At 42.5% G+C, this 15,197-nt stretch overlaps 1 protein-coding gene across 2 annotated transcripts in view; it reads left to right on the plus strand.

The window, feature by feature from the left end:
- The window catches only part of itga7 (integrin, alpha 7), a 32,062-nt gene that overhangs the window by 6,027 nt on the left and 10,838 nt on the right, over positions 1 to 15,197 (plus strand). Inside the window, exons 2-7 of one of the 2 annotated variants that reach the window (XM_076739835.1) lie at positions 8,320 to 8,447; positions 8,776 to 8,855; positions 9,162 to 9,417; positions 11,342 to 11,449; positions 14,079 to 14,286; positions 14,815 to 15,011. In XM_076739835.1, coding sequence (XP_076595950.1) covers positions 8,320 to 8,447; positions 8,776 to 8,855; positions 9,162 to 9,417; positions 11,342 to 11,449; positions 14,079 to 14,286; positions 14,815 to 15,011 — 977 coding nt within the window. Of the gene's footprint in view, positions 1 to 8,319; positions 8,448 to 8,775; positions 8,856 to 9,161; positions 9,418 to 10,402; positions 10,710 to 11,341; positions 11,450 to 14,078; positions 14,287 to 14,814; positions 15,012 to 15,197 lie in introns of those variants that run through there. The other variant, XM_076739842.1, reaches the window with a different exon arrangement.

The raw sequence follows: 15,197 nt of genomic DNA on the forward strand, positions 1-15,197 counted from the left end.
AACTTCCTTTTAAGCAAATGTGGTAAAACATAGTTATGCTGGTTTTGACAGGATCAATCTTCTTGAAAGCAAATAAGCATATTTTCCCAAATGTCAAGCTATTCTTTAAGTCTTTTTTTTTTTTTTTTTTAAAGTTGATAGCTTTTATTACGCTGCTAAATTGTGAAAATCAACAGTACGTTTGGTTTTTGCCTCCATGAGTCAAGAACAGTATTCTCTGTATGTTCCAGGACCATTTCTTTTGTTAAACACACATATAAATGTGTGTAAATGGGGCCCAGCATAACTACTTCACACAATCATAACACAATGAAGAATTTCTTGGAGCTAATTTGCATTAAAATAGCCAAATAAAAGCTGCTTTTTCACCCTCAGCTTAAGAGTTGAGAATGGACCTTCCCCCTTTTCCCTCCTTCATTCAATTCATGATTTTTCTGCTGCTCCTTCTCTCTTTCTCCCGCGTTGCTAAGTCTCCGAGAAGCCATTCATGTGAAAGCCTCGTAAAATGTAGAAACTGTTGCAGTGCTTATTTATATGAGAGATCAGAAGGAGCAAAGGGTATATAGCATGGGCTTTACAGTCTGGCATGCACACACACACGATTAATGCTCTTTACTAGCTCCCACTTACTCTCTGTCTATTTAGCATTCTTCCATTCCTCCACACCAGGCTGTCGGGGCCTGGACAAAAGCTCGGTGGGAAGCAGCGCTGCCCGGCAGAGAGCTTTCAGGAATATTACTCTGCGGACAACGTGCTCACTGGAGGGAGAGGGACAATCTGCAAAGTCAGGAGGAAACATCCAACTTAGATCTGATGGAGATGCAGAAAAAATGCACAGTTTGGCAGCGTAGAGGGGGCTGCAGCTGATTCTGCATCTGCATTTCAGAGATAGTTGGCAGATAAAGTCCTAAGAAGGTCAAGTCTTCTCACATTTTGCTGCATTATCAGTACACATGATTATGTTGTTTGGTGTTAATGGCTCTGCAGCTAGGTTTGCTTTTCCTGTTTTTTGGTAAAAACTCAGCGGTTAAAGCATTTCTGAGAGTTGAATATGAATGTCGTATGATCTGTATGTGGGGGAGGGGCTGAGGGTGTGATGGGGAGGGGTGCTGCGGGGATGAATAAATCATGGAAGGTCTCCCCTTTGATTATATATATGTGTGTGTGAGTGTGTTTGTGTCGTGTTGGGCTGACTCTGGGAAAGATGCAGTTTAATCAATCAGCTGATGGCAGAGCGACTGGGAGCTGATACAGAACTGAGATTAGACAGAAGCCGTGAGAGCAGACAGGAACAGGAAATTACAAGGGACGCTTTCTGTTTGTATTTATTAGAAGAGATTTACTGAATGATTACGCAGGAAAGTCTTTGAATGTGAACAATCTAATTACTTGAATATTTTAAACATTGTTTTCAATATATGCCCTTTGAGCCATCATTGTCACTTCTCTAATTTCCTCAAACAGCTTTGGGTTAAATAGGTCCACGGATGTTAGCATGTGCTATCATTGTTAATGTAATTGCATCAGAGTTAAGTGAATTGCTAAATGAATCTGGCCACTAATGATTACAATCTGTCATAGACATAACCAGCTAAAACTCTTATTTGAAATGCACCAGCTCTTTGGAGAATCAGCATTAGCTTAATTATAAATATTTTTCAAAGTGCAGCTGATAGCTCGCGATGCTGGATCGACTTTACACAAGTGTCTACCCAAACATTTCTTAAAGGTGCAAACTGGTTTAGCTAATCACTAATGTGAGCAATTCGGTAGGTCTTTGGAAGGTCACCTGACTATGATCATCAACAGTGGTCACCTGACTTCATCCTTTCCTGCACATCCAAAACTCAAGATGAAGATTGTGTTTGTCTTGTCCTATCACACATCTCCCATCTGACCTGGAAACTAAATTGACCCTTGGTGTGACTTAATGAATGTGTGTGTCGGACCTGTCCATGAATGGATGGATGACAGCTCACGGGCATCACCTTAACCACCAACAGACTGTACAGAATTGCCACACTATATAGAAAGAAAACAAAAAAAGGAAAGAAAGAACAATCGAAATAGAGGCAGAATAAATATGCGTGTATCCAGATAGACAGATCAATAGATGGATGAGTGAATAAGGGAGGAGAAGACAAGGAGGAAATAAAATGGAACAGGGGAGGGACAGTAGAGGGCTTATCTCCTCTTTACACTTTGGACCTGAGGGCCAATCATTACCTCTTCTCTGTCTGGACATGGCCATTTACTTATTGATCGGTTGTGGGGCAGGTGGTGAGCTTAGGGGTTGTTAAAGATGCATGTGAAGTGAGGATGGGGTTACAGTTTTCCTCTAAAAGCATCGTGTTTGTACCCTTCTTCTTCCTGAAATGTACTTTAAGTGTCGGATAGAAGTTTCGCGTGTTTTTGCTTTTGTTTGTGTCTTTTTGAAATATATATTAAAAATGGCCTCGTGAGGTCTTTGGATAAAGCCTTAAAGCAGGAAGTTGAGTCACATCCGTGGGCACTGAACCACAGTATCCCAAAGGGGTTTGTGCGTGGTCTGGCAGCTGTTTCTGTCTCTCCTTTTGCCCTTTATTGTGCATTACCCAACCTTTTTTCTCCTCTGCCCGGAGTGGGGAGACAGACGAGATGGTAAAAACATGATGATTCACAGCGCGGTCACCTCATTCTCAGCTGTCATTTTTCCATCAGCAAAACTGAAAGGGGACACTGGAGTCAGGTGTGAAAGCGGCACTTTCTGAAACGGGCCCGTTAGCTTTGTTTTATGAGACTGATTGTCACAGACGACGTGGTTGGACAGGCTGTGTGTTGGGCCTTAGTTTACACAGTTGTTCAACAGCCTACTGTTGTCTGGTGTGTATGTGCACATGTGTGTTTATGAACAAATACTCCGCTCCATTTGTACACTCATGTCTCTATTAATGTCTGCATGCTTGCACGTGTTTTTCTTTGCATGTATGTGTGTGTGTGTTTATGTGTGTGTGTGTTTGTGGGTCCAGGTCAGAGGTCACAGCCTTGCCTCAGGATAACAGAAGGCCTAAAGACCCCGTGGCCCCCATGCTGATCCTGTAGAGCCACTGTCTATAGAGCAACAGCCTCACGCTGCTGTCCGATGGGCAGATGTTAAAGGGTGTGAGCAGGGCAGACAGATTAGGAGGGATCAGCTGAAATGGTCCAGAAACTGAATATTGGAAAATGTTTAGGGTGTATGTGATTCAACAATTCACAAAACCTTGTTAGCCTTCAAAGGTCCACGCCTGGAAAATTCCAGGGAAGGGATGGGCTTAAAAAAAAAAAAAGCTTCATCTGTTAAAAGTTGCAGTTGCTCTTCTGTTAAGTGTGAAACAGCTTCTGTCCCCTTGAGCGTACTGTATTGTTTGGTTGATGTGCAGTCACATTGAGGCCCTTTCTAAACTGGGCTTGTGTGGGCGTCATGTTAACATCTGAACTGCTTTCCAGTCTATTCTCTCTCTCATACATCATTTATCTGATTATTCTCCTTTTTATGTCTGAGTGCAAGTCCCGTCTTTCCATAAACAAACAAAACAGGACCTCAGGACTTACTGTGGTATTACAGAATATCTTTCTGCAATTTGTGTCTTGTTTGATTGAGTGTTCACATGAGGGCAAGTAACAAAGAAAAAGCAGCCTTGTTTTTAGCCTTTTGTCAGTGGACTTGACACGAAACATGAAAACTGACCACAATGGTTTTACAAGCAGCAAGTGTACGAAGATGACTTGATCACATGCTTTAACTCTCTTGGAGGCTGTTTTTCTTTTTGCAGTATTTTCTTGAGTGACTGAAAATTGGTTACATGTGTGATGTATTGTTGTCCAGTCTGTCTCTCACTGCCTGTATGGGAAGCTGTATGCAGGGATGTGACTCCTGAGGGTGGGGGAGGAGTGAAGGAGAATGGGATCGTGTGTGTGTGTGTGTGTGTGTGTGTGTGTGTGTGTGTGTGTGTGTGTGTGTGTGTGTGTAGGGGGGGTGTTGGGTGGGGGAGGGGTGGTCAGGATCGAGGAGAGAATGAGTTTGGGGTCACTGCACATGCTCCCCTCAATGAATACATGGGTATGAGTGCAGTGTAATGAGGTCCTGTGTGTGACTGTCGTTGGTCTGTGATGATTAGCTGGAACAACAAGGATGATTTTATGACAATGGAGGGTGGGCTTATAAATCACGATCACATAAGCAGAGGCATATTTCAGGTGGTTTTGGAAATGTGTAGTAATAGACTGTGATGATAGCTGATAACTTTATCCTAAACCATATATACTATATTCACAATACCTATGAAAGCACAGGACACCTAAAAACCTTTCACATGCTTTGTTGGGTCAAAAATCGGTGTTGCACACAGTAGCTGAACTTTTGTTTTAGACCATCAAAACATAATAATAATATAACAATGTGACTTTATTTAACGAGGAAAGATCTTCACTGAGATTCTCCAGCAACACAACATAAACCATAAACTGCAGAGGTTTTCATCATGTGGAATATCTAAAGTCAGACTATTAATATGAATAGTAAACAGGGGTGGCCCCAGAACTGAACCCTGGGGAACACCCTCACTCACAGTTAGTGACTTTGATTGGCTTCTAACAAGATCAAACTGATTTAGATGCAATGCATTCCTTCTTATCCCTCGTGGTATATCGGATAGGTCTTTTCTGATTATTAATTGTTTACTTGAACAGTGACTGACAGATTAATGGGTGCTGGGATTGGTTGGCTGGTCTTCTCTATCCCCCAGGACTAATTTTTAATCTACTGACATCATCAGGTCAGAGTTTTGACCAACCAAACCATTACTTTGGTTTGTGACCAAATAACTGCAAAAATACTGACATTCCCATTAGAGTAATCTTGGTTTAATGCTAATTCGCAAATGTTAGCATGCTAACAATCTAAATTGAGACGCTGTACATGCTAATCGTTATACCTGCTTAACATCGGCATGTTAGCGTTGTCATCATGAGTATGTTTGCATGGTATTAGGATTTAGCTCAAAGCACTGCTGTGTCTAAGCACAGCCTCTTAGACTCTTAGTCTTGTTTTAATCAGATTGTCGTAGGGGTTGGTTGATGCAGGCGCTGCCCAGGTGCATTATCTAATCTGTGTAAGCAATGTACGATGCACAAACACACACACACACTTAAGTTATGCTGGTGCCGGCTCTGTGGCGTCTGGGTTTACGCGGGCATTTCACTAGACATCGTCACCGTCACGCTCAACACCCTGATATCTCCTCCTGGCCCGGTGTGCAGCAGCAACAACATACCCACAACCACTCATATTACATGTACACACACACACACACACCATGTCAAATGTGGGTTTACTGAAAGATGAGCTTGGCATTGGAGATCATGGTCATACTGTCTGACTCAATCCTGAACAATGAAGTCAGATCAGAAGTGGCAAAGAGCAAACAAATGAAAGTATTACTCAGCCATGACATTTCATCTGTGTCAAATTTGGGACATGTGTGCGGGTCTGTATGTGGGGCTTTATTCAACTCGAACTCAGCCACTAACTTCATACAAACAGACTCACACATAACATATTCAGGACCACCGTGCCGATTGTTGGAGGCACACATTCAACATGGCCTTGTTTTCTTAAATCTATTTTTAAATGACTCTTTCCATTTCCATACAAAGATGCTTTTCATTTTCGGCAAAAATCAAGAAGAATAAGGGAATGGATTGTCTCAAATAAGGCTGTGACTAACTTGTTTTCATTATCTCTTTATAAATCGATTGGTTGGCCTAAAAATCTTTATATGTCTTGTTTTGTCCAACTGTCTGAAATTAAATGGGATTCACTTAATTGAAACATCATAATGAGAAGCTCATTGCACCCATTATTTCAAATGATAATGAAGTACTATATGTATCATCTACCAATAATTATAGATTTATCTGTGTCTTGTATTGTAGTTCTCATGTCAGTAATTTGATGAGAGTTTTTGTTGAAAGATGGCTCAGGTCAAATCGTTTTGTTTCATTGCTGGATACTCAATGTCGTCTGAGGTGTTTTCTTATTGAAGAATAATTGGAATCAATCAAAGTTGGCTGAAAAGGCACATGGGCAGGTCGGGAGCCATCCAACTCTCCCCTCCAAATACTGGTGGTATAACAGTTTCATAGACCTCCCACCTTACAGCCTGACACCTGCCTCTGTGTCTGCACGTCTGGGGGGAAAAGAGGTATCACCTTAACTCCTAAACATAAACCAGAGCTCCCTGGAATGTGGAGCTATAAGAGGGGTCAGATCTTATCAGGTTTCTTCATGCTCTTCCTCTTTATCAAATCCCTTTTGTTCAATATGTGTTTGCGTGAACACTTGTTGGTCGGGTTTCTCATGTGGACCGCCAGTGATGTGTAACAGCCATTAGTTCTCCTGAGATGTTCTTGACATTGGGTGGCTGTTTGGGGTTCTTGCTCATTAAGGTGAGGGGAATCATTCCTGAGGCATGCATGGCTGCACTTCAACATAAGACGTTGTCAAGCAAGAGAGGCCAGCAGTAGAAAATAGAAAGTGGAGTTGTCAGGCAGTCTGGGCGATATCCGCAGTACTTTCTGGGTCTGTGTGTATTATGATGACTGAGATGAAACCGAAGACCAAAGTTTTTTCTTTTTACTGGAAGAAAAGGTGTTGAGTCACGATGGCAGCTGTTGTCACGGTGTAAAACGAATAAGCTGGAAGGACGTGGAGCTGTCTGGTCCAACATGTTTGACTCTCTCTCACTCTCTTGTCCAAAGCACCATACAAACGAGGTGCAATCCAAACCACAGGTTAATGTTCCGCCTTCCACCAGTTCTTTAAGGTGCATCCTCAAAGATTTTCATGATAGCACAGATGCCTACAGTCTGCAGTCTAAAGTACGAGTTGTTGAGGTGACCGTAGCATGTGCTAATGTAGCCCTATTTGGGCTTATTTAGTTTGTTAACCATTTGTTTGTACATATGCAACTATATATATGTTTGTTGTTGCTATGTTAAATGCTGACACTACCATGCAGGTAGCATTTTGGTCAGTAGTGTTTAAGATATCTTGTCATGTCTTTGACAAACTGGTGGTGGTCCTCTGGGGATCTCAGGGATCTCAGCATCAGTTTCAGCCAACATAGTTTCCTTCAGAGCAGCTAAAAACTTGGCAAAGCTTCAAAAAATGAAGATTAGTACAAAAGGAGACACATACAGCACATTTGACCCTTTACCCAGAGCAGAGCCAGTACTATAAAATGTACATGATGTACTGTATCCAACAACAATCTCAGTTATTCACTAGAAGAGTAAATTAGTATGATGAGTTGCTGTGCACCCACTCTCATGTTATGGCTGGTTGGTGTCTGTGACCACTCAGACTTCTCTGCCTGTTTGCTATCAGCTTGCTACACTGTATTTATAGGCAAAATACTTCCACAGAGATAGCTCTAATTTAAGTGTGTACATAACAAGGCAGACATGAGGGGGACTGGTGATGGGAACTTTTCACACAGGCAGCTAGTCGTCAGTCATTTGAGCCAAGCATTTCCTTTCCATCATTACTATAATTATATATAAGCAGCAGCCATGTTGTTATTGTTGTGGCACCCATTTAATGTTGATCCCTCTCACTTTTGTCTTCTTCCCCTCTCACACTCTGCACTTCTTTCTCCGATCTTCCTCCTCTGCCTCTGTTTCCCCATGTCTCGCTTCCATGCATATGCCGTGGCTGACGGTGTTGGGTGGAATGTGGCTCAACGTTCGGTTTTTAAATAGCATCCTAGCCTGAATCAGCCACTCCTAATAAGGCAGAGGGCAATGACACTGGCCCCAAAATATCAGCAACCACCTCACTGAGAATAAAACTTTTCCTTGCCTTGATAATGTGGGATGACTGGTGATAGCTACAGTATGTGAGCACAAACAAGACGCAGCAAATGCAGGGTCTGCACAGCAGTTTTGAATGAATTTGAAGTGAAGATAGTATGTTTAACTGTAGGTGGTCTTGAGCTGCAGGGATTTGTACTTTACAGTAATGGTGGCTTAGGTCAGCTGAGGCTATTGTGTGAAATTAGCCACCAGTGACGTGTGAAATAATGTGAACAGGTGATGTACAATGACCCTGCTGCCAGGAACAGCAGGTCCTGTGTGGTTGGCGTCACATCCAGAGCCACATTATGCAAAGTTCTTTAACACCATTTAACCACTGCCATGAGAGTTACACCGTGAGTCTCACATGAGGTGTTTAATTTCTGTCATGTATCAGTCTTTGACACCAGGCGTTACTGATAAATGCCACTGATGTTCCTTCAGGATCCTTGTGGGGGCGCCGCAGGCAGCAGGGCAGGGCCAGTTGCGGGGCAGTCGGCCAGGAGCCTTGTTCAGGTGTCCGATCACACCAGAGGAGTATGACTGTGAGAGGGTGGATATTGATGGAGAAGGTGAGTGTGCTGTAGGACAGCTGAAACGATTAGTCCCTTAATTTATTAGCAATTTGCTGCTAATGAATCAGCCACAATTCTGATAATCGACTAATCATTTTTAAAGCAAAAATGCCAAAAATGGATTACTTCCAACTTTTCCAATATGATTATCTTCTGCTTTTCTTGTTTTTTCTTAGTCCTGCATTAGAAAAAAAGTCAACTAAAATTTGAACTAAATGTCTCCATTGAATAACAAAGTGCTGTTTTCTTGCTGTGGCTCTGAACCTAATTGTTTGACCATATGGAAACTGTTATGATTGCCATTTCCTTTCCTGTATTCCCTCAGTGAGTCTGAACAGAGAGAGCAAAGACAACCAGTGGCTGGGAGTCACTGTGAAGAGTCAGGGGATTGGAGGGAAAGTGGTGGTAAGTAAGAGCATCCTGGAAATGCATCAGCGCAGGAAGCGGCAGAAAGGTCTTTCTCGTGTTTGAAAATCAAAATGTTGTTCTGCTTCTGATCCTGTGACAGTGTATAAAGCCCTGGGCTTGAGGCCCTGCCCATGTAGGCATGGGACAGGTTAGGGTTACCTGTCAATTATGACGTCATATCCCCTTCTTATAGCATCAAATAACTAATTAAAACCAAATTGATGATTTCTGAACAATTTCAGTATCATACTGTTTAAAAGTCCAACAGATATTCTTTAAACATTCATTTCCTGTTTGTCACAGACCTGCGCTCACCTGTATGAGCTCAGGCAACGTGTAAGTCAACCCTCAGAGACGCGTGATCCCATTGGACGCTGCTACGTCCTGAGCGAGGATCTGACAGAGCGAGATGACCTGGACGGAGGCGAGTGGAAGTTCTGCGAGGGCCGGCCGCAGGGACATGAGCAGTTTGGCTTCTGTCAGCAGGGCCTTTCTGTCAGTTTCACCCCAGACAACAACTTCATTCTGTTCGGGGCTCCGGGGACATATAACTGGAAAGGTAAAGTGTCTGACTGAGCTACAGAAGGCTGGATGACGGAAACGAGGCTGTGAAAAGGCAGCGACACAGACATGTTTTATCAATGTGTTGATGCAGTCTTAAAGCTGCTTTAGTTTATTAAATTTTTTTTGCACTCTAGGTGGCAGGAACAAGCAGACAAGCACTGGTTATTTCATCCAAATCAATGGTCTTTGTAAAGAGGGTGTCCTGTGTTTTGTACATTTTAAAACACTGATATCCACCATATTTCCACTACAGTGTTAGCAAACAAGTGCATGCCAACACATCCAGCAGACAGATATGAAGATTAAAGAAAGAAAGTTAGTCTGAACTGTTTTTCAATTATATTCTCTAGTTTGTATTGATTACCTCCATTTTGCCTTCAGTAGTGCTTTACCATTACAATGTGCAAATGTTTATTGTTCTTGGATTTAAGGAGGGTATTCATTACTGAGTGCTATGGCAGTTTATAGTGGATATAAACAAATAATATAAGAAATATTGTCCTAACTAATGTGAACTGGAGAAGAGAGCCAGTCCATGTAAATGGTCTGATTAAATCAGTACGATTAACAGGATGATGCCGTTAGGGATTAAAAAATCAAGTTGATTTATAAGCCAATCTACTGATTGGACAATTATGCAGAGCAGCAAGGAGCACTTAATCAAAGAAATCCCCGAGATTTATCTGATCCAGTAGTGGATTGATTTATGTCGTATTGGTATTGCTGAGATCAATGCTGTGGTTCATTGAGATCAATGCACTGCATGAGAGTCTTAATTTATTCATATTCTCAAACACTGAACTGTAAGTCTGCTTTTCCTCTGGTTGATGGGTTTGTCATCTCTGATTTTACTGAATGTTATCTCATAAAGCCTGTGAGACTGTTTCCTCTGAATCCACCACGCAGAACGTGTATTTAGATGGATGGAAAGTGTGATTGTGTGTGTGTGTGTGTGTGTGTGTGTGTCCACGGCTGTCGAGTGGAAAAGTATCCAGAATTATAAGTATGTTGATTGATTTTGTATACTAACTGCTAAAACTATATGCTATGATACAGGACAGATTTGGGACGTGTGCATATAGAACATGAATCTCTGCTGTGTGTGAAAGTGTGTCAGTGTTTTCTGTCTGTGGCCCTCACCTGTTTCCATTCCAGGTGAGATGCGCGTCCAGCTCCTAAACCAGACTCTGCTTGACCTCGGTTTTTATGACGACGGACCCTACGAGGTGGCAGATCAGAAACAACTTAATGCCCAGCTCATCCCTGTGCCCTACCACAGTTACCTGGGTATGACTCGCCCTCTTTGCTCACTGCTGCCTGTGCACAGGAGAGAAAGAGAGGGCCGGAGGACGGGCGACACCAGGGCTCAGACTGTACCCCAACATGGCTGCTGTGACCACAGGAGCGAGCAGCAGTAGCAAACTCTTAATGGTCATCCTGATCTGTGTGTGACGCACCCTGAATAGGACGCATTTTTTGAACACTTTCCCGTGTGACTGTGGGTGGAGGGTGGTGAAAAATGTCCAGAGCTGATGATGCTAGTATTTGCTAAAGTTTGGAACCTCTCCCTCTCTTTGGCTCAACCCAACAACAATGACGTTACCCTCATTCCTTCCTCATCTAATGAGAACACATGTCAAAACTCAGAGGAGGGTGGTGTAGCACCAGTCGGGGTACGGTCGGAGCCTGAAGCGTCGTCTCTCCTCCAGGTACCCAGTGGTTTTACAGGAAAAACCGCTGCGACACCACAAAGACAAAAAACAATCAATCACAGCCTGTCTCACCTGCACCTCCCTCTCCCCTTTTTTCTCTCTTTTCACTCTTTTACTCCCCTCACCATTTCACCACCCCATCACTCCCCTCCCACACTCCTCCCTCTGTCTCTCTCTCTGTCTTTCTTTTCCTGTCTTGGGCCATAGGGCTCTTGTTCATGGCTAGCCCCGTTGAAGATGCACTGCTGTACAAAACTCTGGAGCCCTCCAGCCAGTCCACACCGTTTGAGGATGTAGCTCATAATAGCTACTTAGGTTTGTAGGCGTGAGGTGTTTTTGTTCGGACCAGGCTTGGGCTTGTAGTGGAAGTAGTCCCACCCTCTTCTCCGTCTTCGTCTTAATCCTTTCTGCTAATGTCCACCTCGTGTCTACGTATATAGATTTTTAGTGTGTGATCTATGTACTACGTGGGACCGTCTCACCTTTACTGTTTTAAAGAGACAACCATCCTAATTGAATTGAATTTATTTTTTTTAGCATGATTATTTTCCGCTTTCTGCTTCTAGCTGCTGATTTGACTCTGGTAAGGAGATGGTTGTCTCTTTGAGTAGCAGCACGGTGTTTGTCTGTTCTGTCTGTAGATATCTGTCGCCTGTAGTGTGTTGAGTCAGTCTGCATGTGTGTGTCGGTACAAAGCTTTCCAGGTGGTGGTTTTCTTGTCCGTTGTCGCAGTTTTATAAAATCCTTTTACTGACTAAAAGGTTTAGCTAACAAATAAAAGTCTGCAGCTGTGCTCGCAGCTCTGTGAAGCACAGCAGTGCTTTGAGCTAAATGCTAACGTAAGCATAGTGACAATGCTATCACGCTGATGTTCAGCAGGTGTAATATTGGCCATGTTAACCGTCTTAGTTTAGCATCCTAGCATGCTAACGTTTGTTAATTAGCACTAAACACAAAGTGCAGCTGAGGCTGATTGAAATGTAAGTACTGGATAAATGAAAAGTTCCTGATGGCTAAACAGGAAGATTTCATGGCAGTCCATGAAATAGTTGTCAGAATCACCACTGCCATCAGGATACATCATCTGGGAACCATGAACGTTTGTTCCAGTCCACCTCGTAGATGTTGAGATATTTCAATGAATCAGTGAAAAACTTTGACCAGCTGGTGGCGCTAAAGTCTAGAGCTCACTGATTTATCCTCTGGGGACAATGGATGTTTTTACAATCATCAGACAGCTGAGACACTTTAGTCTGGACCAAAGTGGACTAAAGTTTTGCGTTTTTTTAAAGAAAGTATTGAAGTACTGTTAAGAATCTGCTAGCATTTAGTTTCCAAGTGTAACAACCCATCGCCTGCTTAACAGGGTGAAGTTACTGTTATTGTGGGGTTTCCGTTATTACTCTTCACTAAGTGTGTAGATTTGCCATAAATCTCTTTATTCACATACCTCCAAACCTGCTTACCCTCCCACTCTCCATATTGAGCCGTCTCCTTGACAACACTAATTCCCACATGACCTTTTAGCCTTCATTTATTACTCACATGCTTCCATTGATCCTAACCAGATGATATGCCACACCTATGCATGCTCACTAAAAAATGATAGAGGCAGTGTTGGAGCTATTTCTGATGATTTGCCTCTTATGCTAAATATAGAAATGACACTTCAAGGAGCCGGTTTTGCTGATTAAAGCCTACATCCTTTTACCTCCATGAAGGCCAAATACAGGCCATATCCAAGCGGAGCAGCCATTTTAAAGGCTGTTCAGGTTGTGATTTTCAAAAAAAACAAATGTGAGAAAATTCTGTCTGTCCCTGTAATTTGTGTTATATACTGCTCAGGTCAAAACATTTATGCTCATCATCTTAATTTCTGACTTTATCTTGCTTAATTATTTTAAAAATTAAAGAAAAGAAATGAGGAGTTAGATGAAAAATCTGTAGATATTTAAGGTGATGTTTCACAGCACAAGTTACCGTGTAAAGACCTGATGCAGTGGTTGGAAAGATGGCCTCTTTAAAAACATTTTGCAGCTTCAAGCTCCCATTCCTCATTTAGTTTAATAGAGACGACCTTGTAGCAGCCTGTGTGTTGAAAACCACCCTGTGTGGAAAAAGTAGCACCTTTGTCTCCGTCTGTTGGTTTTTACAGGACCTGCCATACAGACTGTTACATTCCACACCTGCCACCATGGAGCTGCCCACTGTTTGTCTTGTTGTAGTCTCCCTCTGCATGTTTACTCAGGTCTAACAAATCCTCCTCCCACCCTCCCCCCCACCCCCGATCCTGATCGATTACCCTCCTCTTCACGCCCTCTGCATGTTTTTAACCTGGTGAAGCGAATGCATGTGGTTGCTTCCGTTCAGATGAAATGTTTGATATGATGTGCTGTTTTTCACATCTCGATACCAAAATTTCAATCTTGATATGGTGCAAACACGCACACCCCTCCCCCGTCTACTTGTTCACCGCTTCGCTCTACCTGATTTATATGCATCCTCACATTCCTACACACACACACACACACACACACACACACACACACACACACTCACACAAAAGAGGAGTTGCTTCAGGTTATAAATCTGATTAACATCCACCCACAGTGTTTACATTCTGCCTTCTCTTGAGGCGACTGACACAGAGCAGCAGCATCATGAATCTCATGAGACATTAGGTGAAGCCTCATACATCTCCTTCAGCTCTTACCAGCGGGCTCACGACCATCGCCGGCCTCCACCAGCAAACGCAGCACGCAGGACATTTACACCCATCATGAGTTTGACATAAAATCAATAGTCACTTAAGGCACACATTTCATTAGTAAGAAGATGAGCAGGACATGCTACACTGAGAGGAGATGAACCTCTGAGCCCCACGGTCAATACTAAACCCTGAACCTTTCCTCCTCCCCTCCATCCTGCCTTGTCTTCATCACAGGGTTTTCTGTGGACTCCGCCATGGGGATAATGAGCCTCGGGGAGCTGACCTTCGTGGCGGGTGCACCTCGGGCCAATCACACGGGGGCAGTGGTGCTGCTGAGGAAGGACAACGTGTACCGGCTGGTGCCACAGCACATTTTCTGGGGGGAGGAGCTGGCTTCTTCGTTTGGATACTCGGTGGCGACGACGGATCTGAATAGAGACGGGTGAGAAAACGCTGGATGAGAAGATAGAAGGGTAGAAGAAGTATTCAGCTCATTTACATATCAGTAGAAATGCAATTTAAAAATATTTAATTAAAAGGAAAAGTCTTGCATTCACAATTCTAGTTAATTTTTTGTAACAACATATAAGAATTTTGTACTTAAAGCATCAAAACCAAAAGTACTTTTTAGTACAATGGGACTTGTCATATATATATATATATATATATATATATATATATATATATACAGAGAGAGACAGTCATTATAGATTAAATAACATATTACAATGCTAATTTAACCATTTTATATGATTTGCCAGAGTTTAAACTATGAGAATGTACCATATTTTATAAATTGATCAGATATTTTATATTTGGAAAGTCCAAAATGTAACTATGAACTATTAAATGATAAAAAATGCAATGTTTTCCACTGAACTGTAGTGGAGCAGAAGTATGAAGCAGCATAAACTTTCGAAAATTTCATCATTCATTTTTTATATTCTCTGTCCCTGTTTCTTGTTTCTAGCTGGACAGATCTGATTGTTGGAGCTCCTAATTTCTTTGACCGTAAAGCAGAGATTGGTGGAGCCGTGTATGTGTACCTGAACCCCTTTGGTCACTGGGATGACCAGGCTCGGCCCATCCGTCTCAACGGGACCTATGACTCCATGTTTGGAATGATTGTCAGCAGCATCGGAGATCTGGACCAGGACGGATACGGAGGTGAGAACAGTGGTTTCAGTGACCTTATGGATACATGTATAAGTATAATGTAATGTACGTATAATAATGACTAAATCTAAGTCAGTTAGCAATCAAGGAACTTTACTTCTCACACTGTAAGAGCAGTAGCATGTCTAATGTTTCTAATGATTGTACACTTAAAGCAGTTTTCAATCGTCTGTGCAG

The sequence above is a fragment of the Chaetodon auriga genome, chromosome 2 (assembly GCF_051107435.1).
Source record: "Chaetodon auriga isolate fChaAug3 chromosome 2, fChaAug3.hap1, whole genome shotgun sequence".
Classification (NCBI taxonomy): domain Eukaryota; kingdom Metazoa; phylum Chordata; class Actinopteri; order Chaetodontiformes; family Chaetodontidae; genus Chaetodon; species Chaetodon auriga.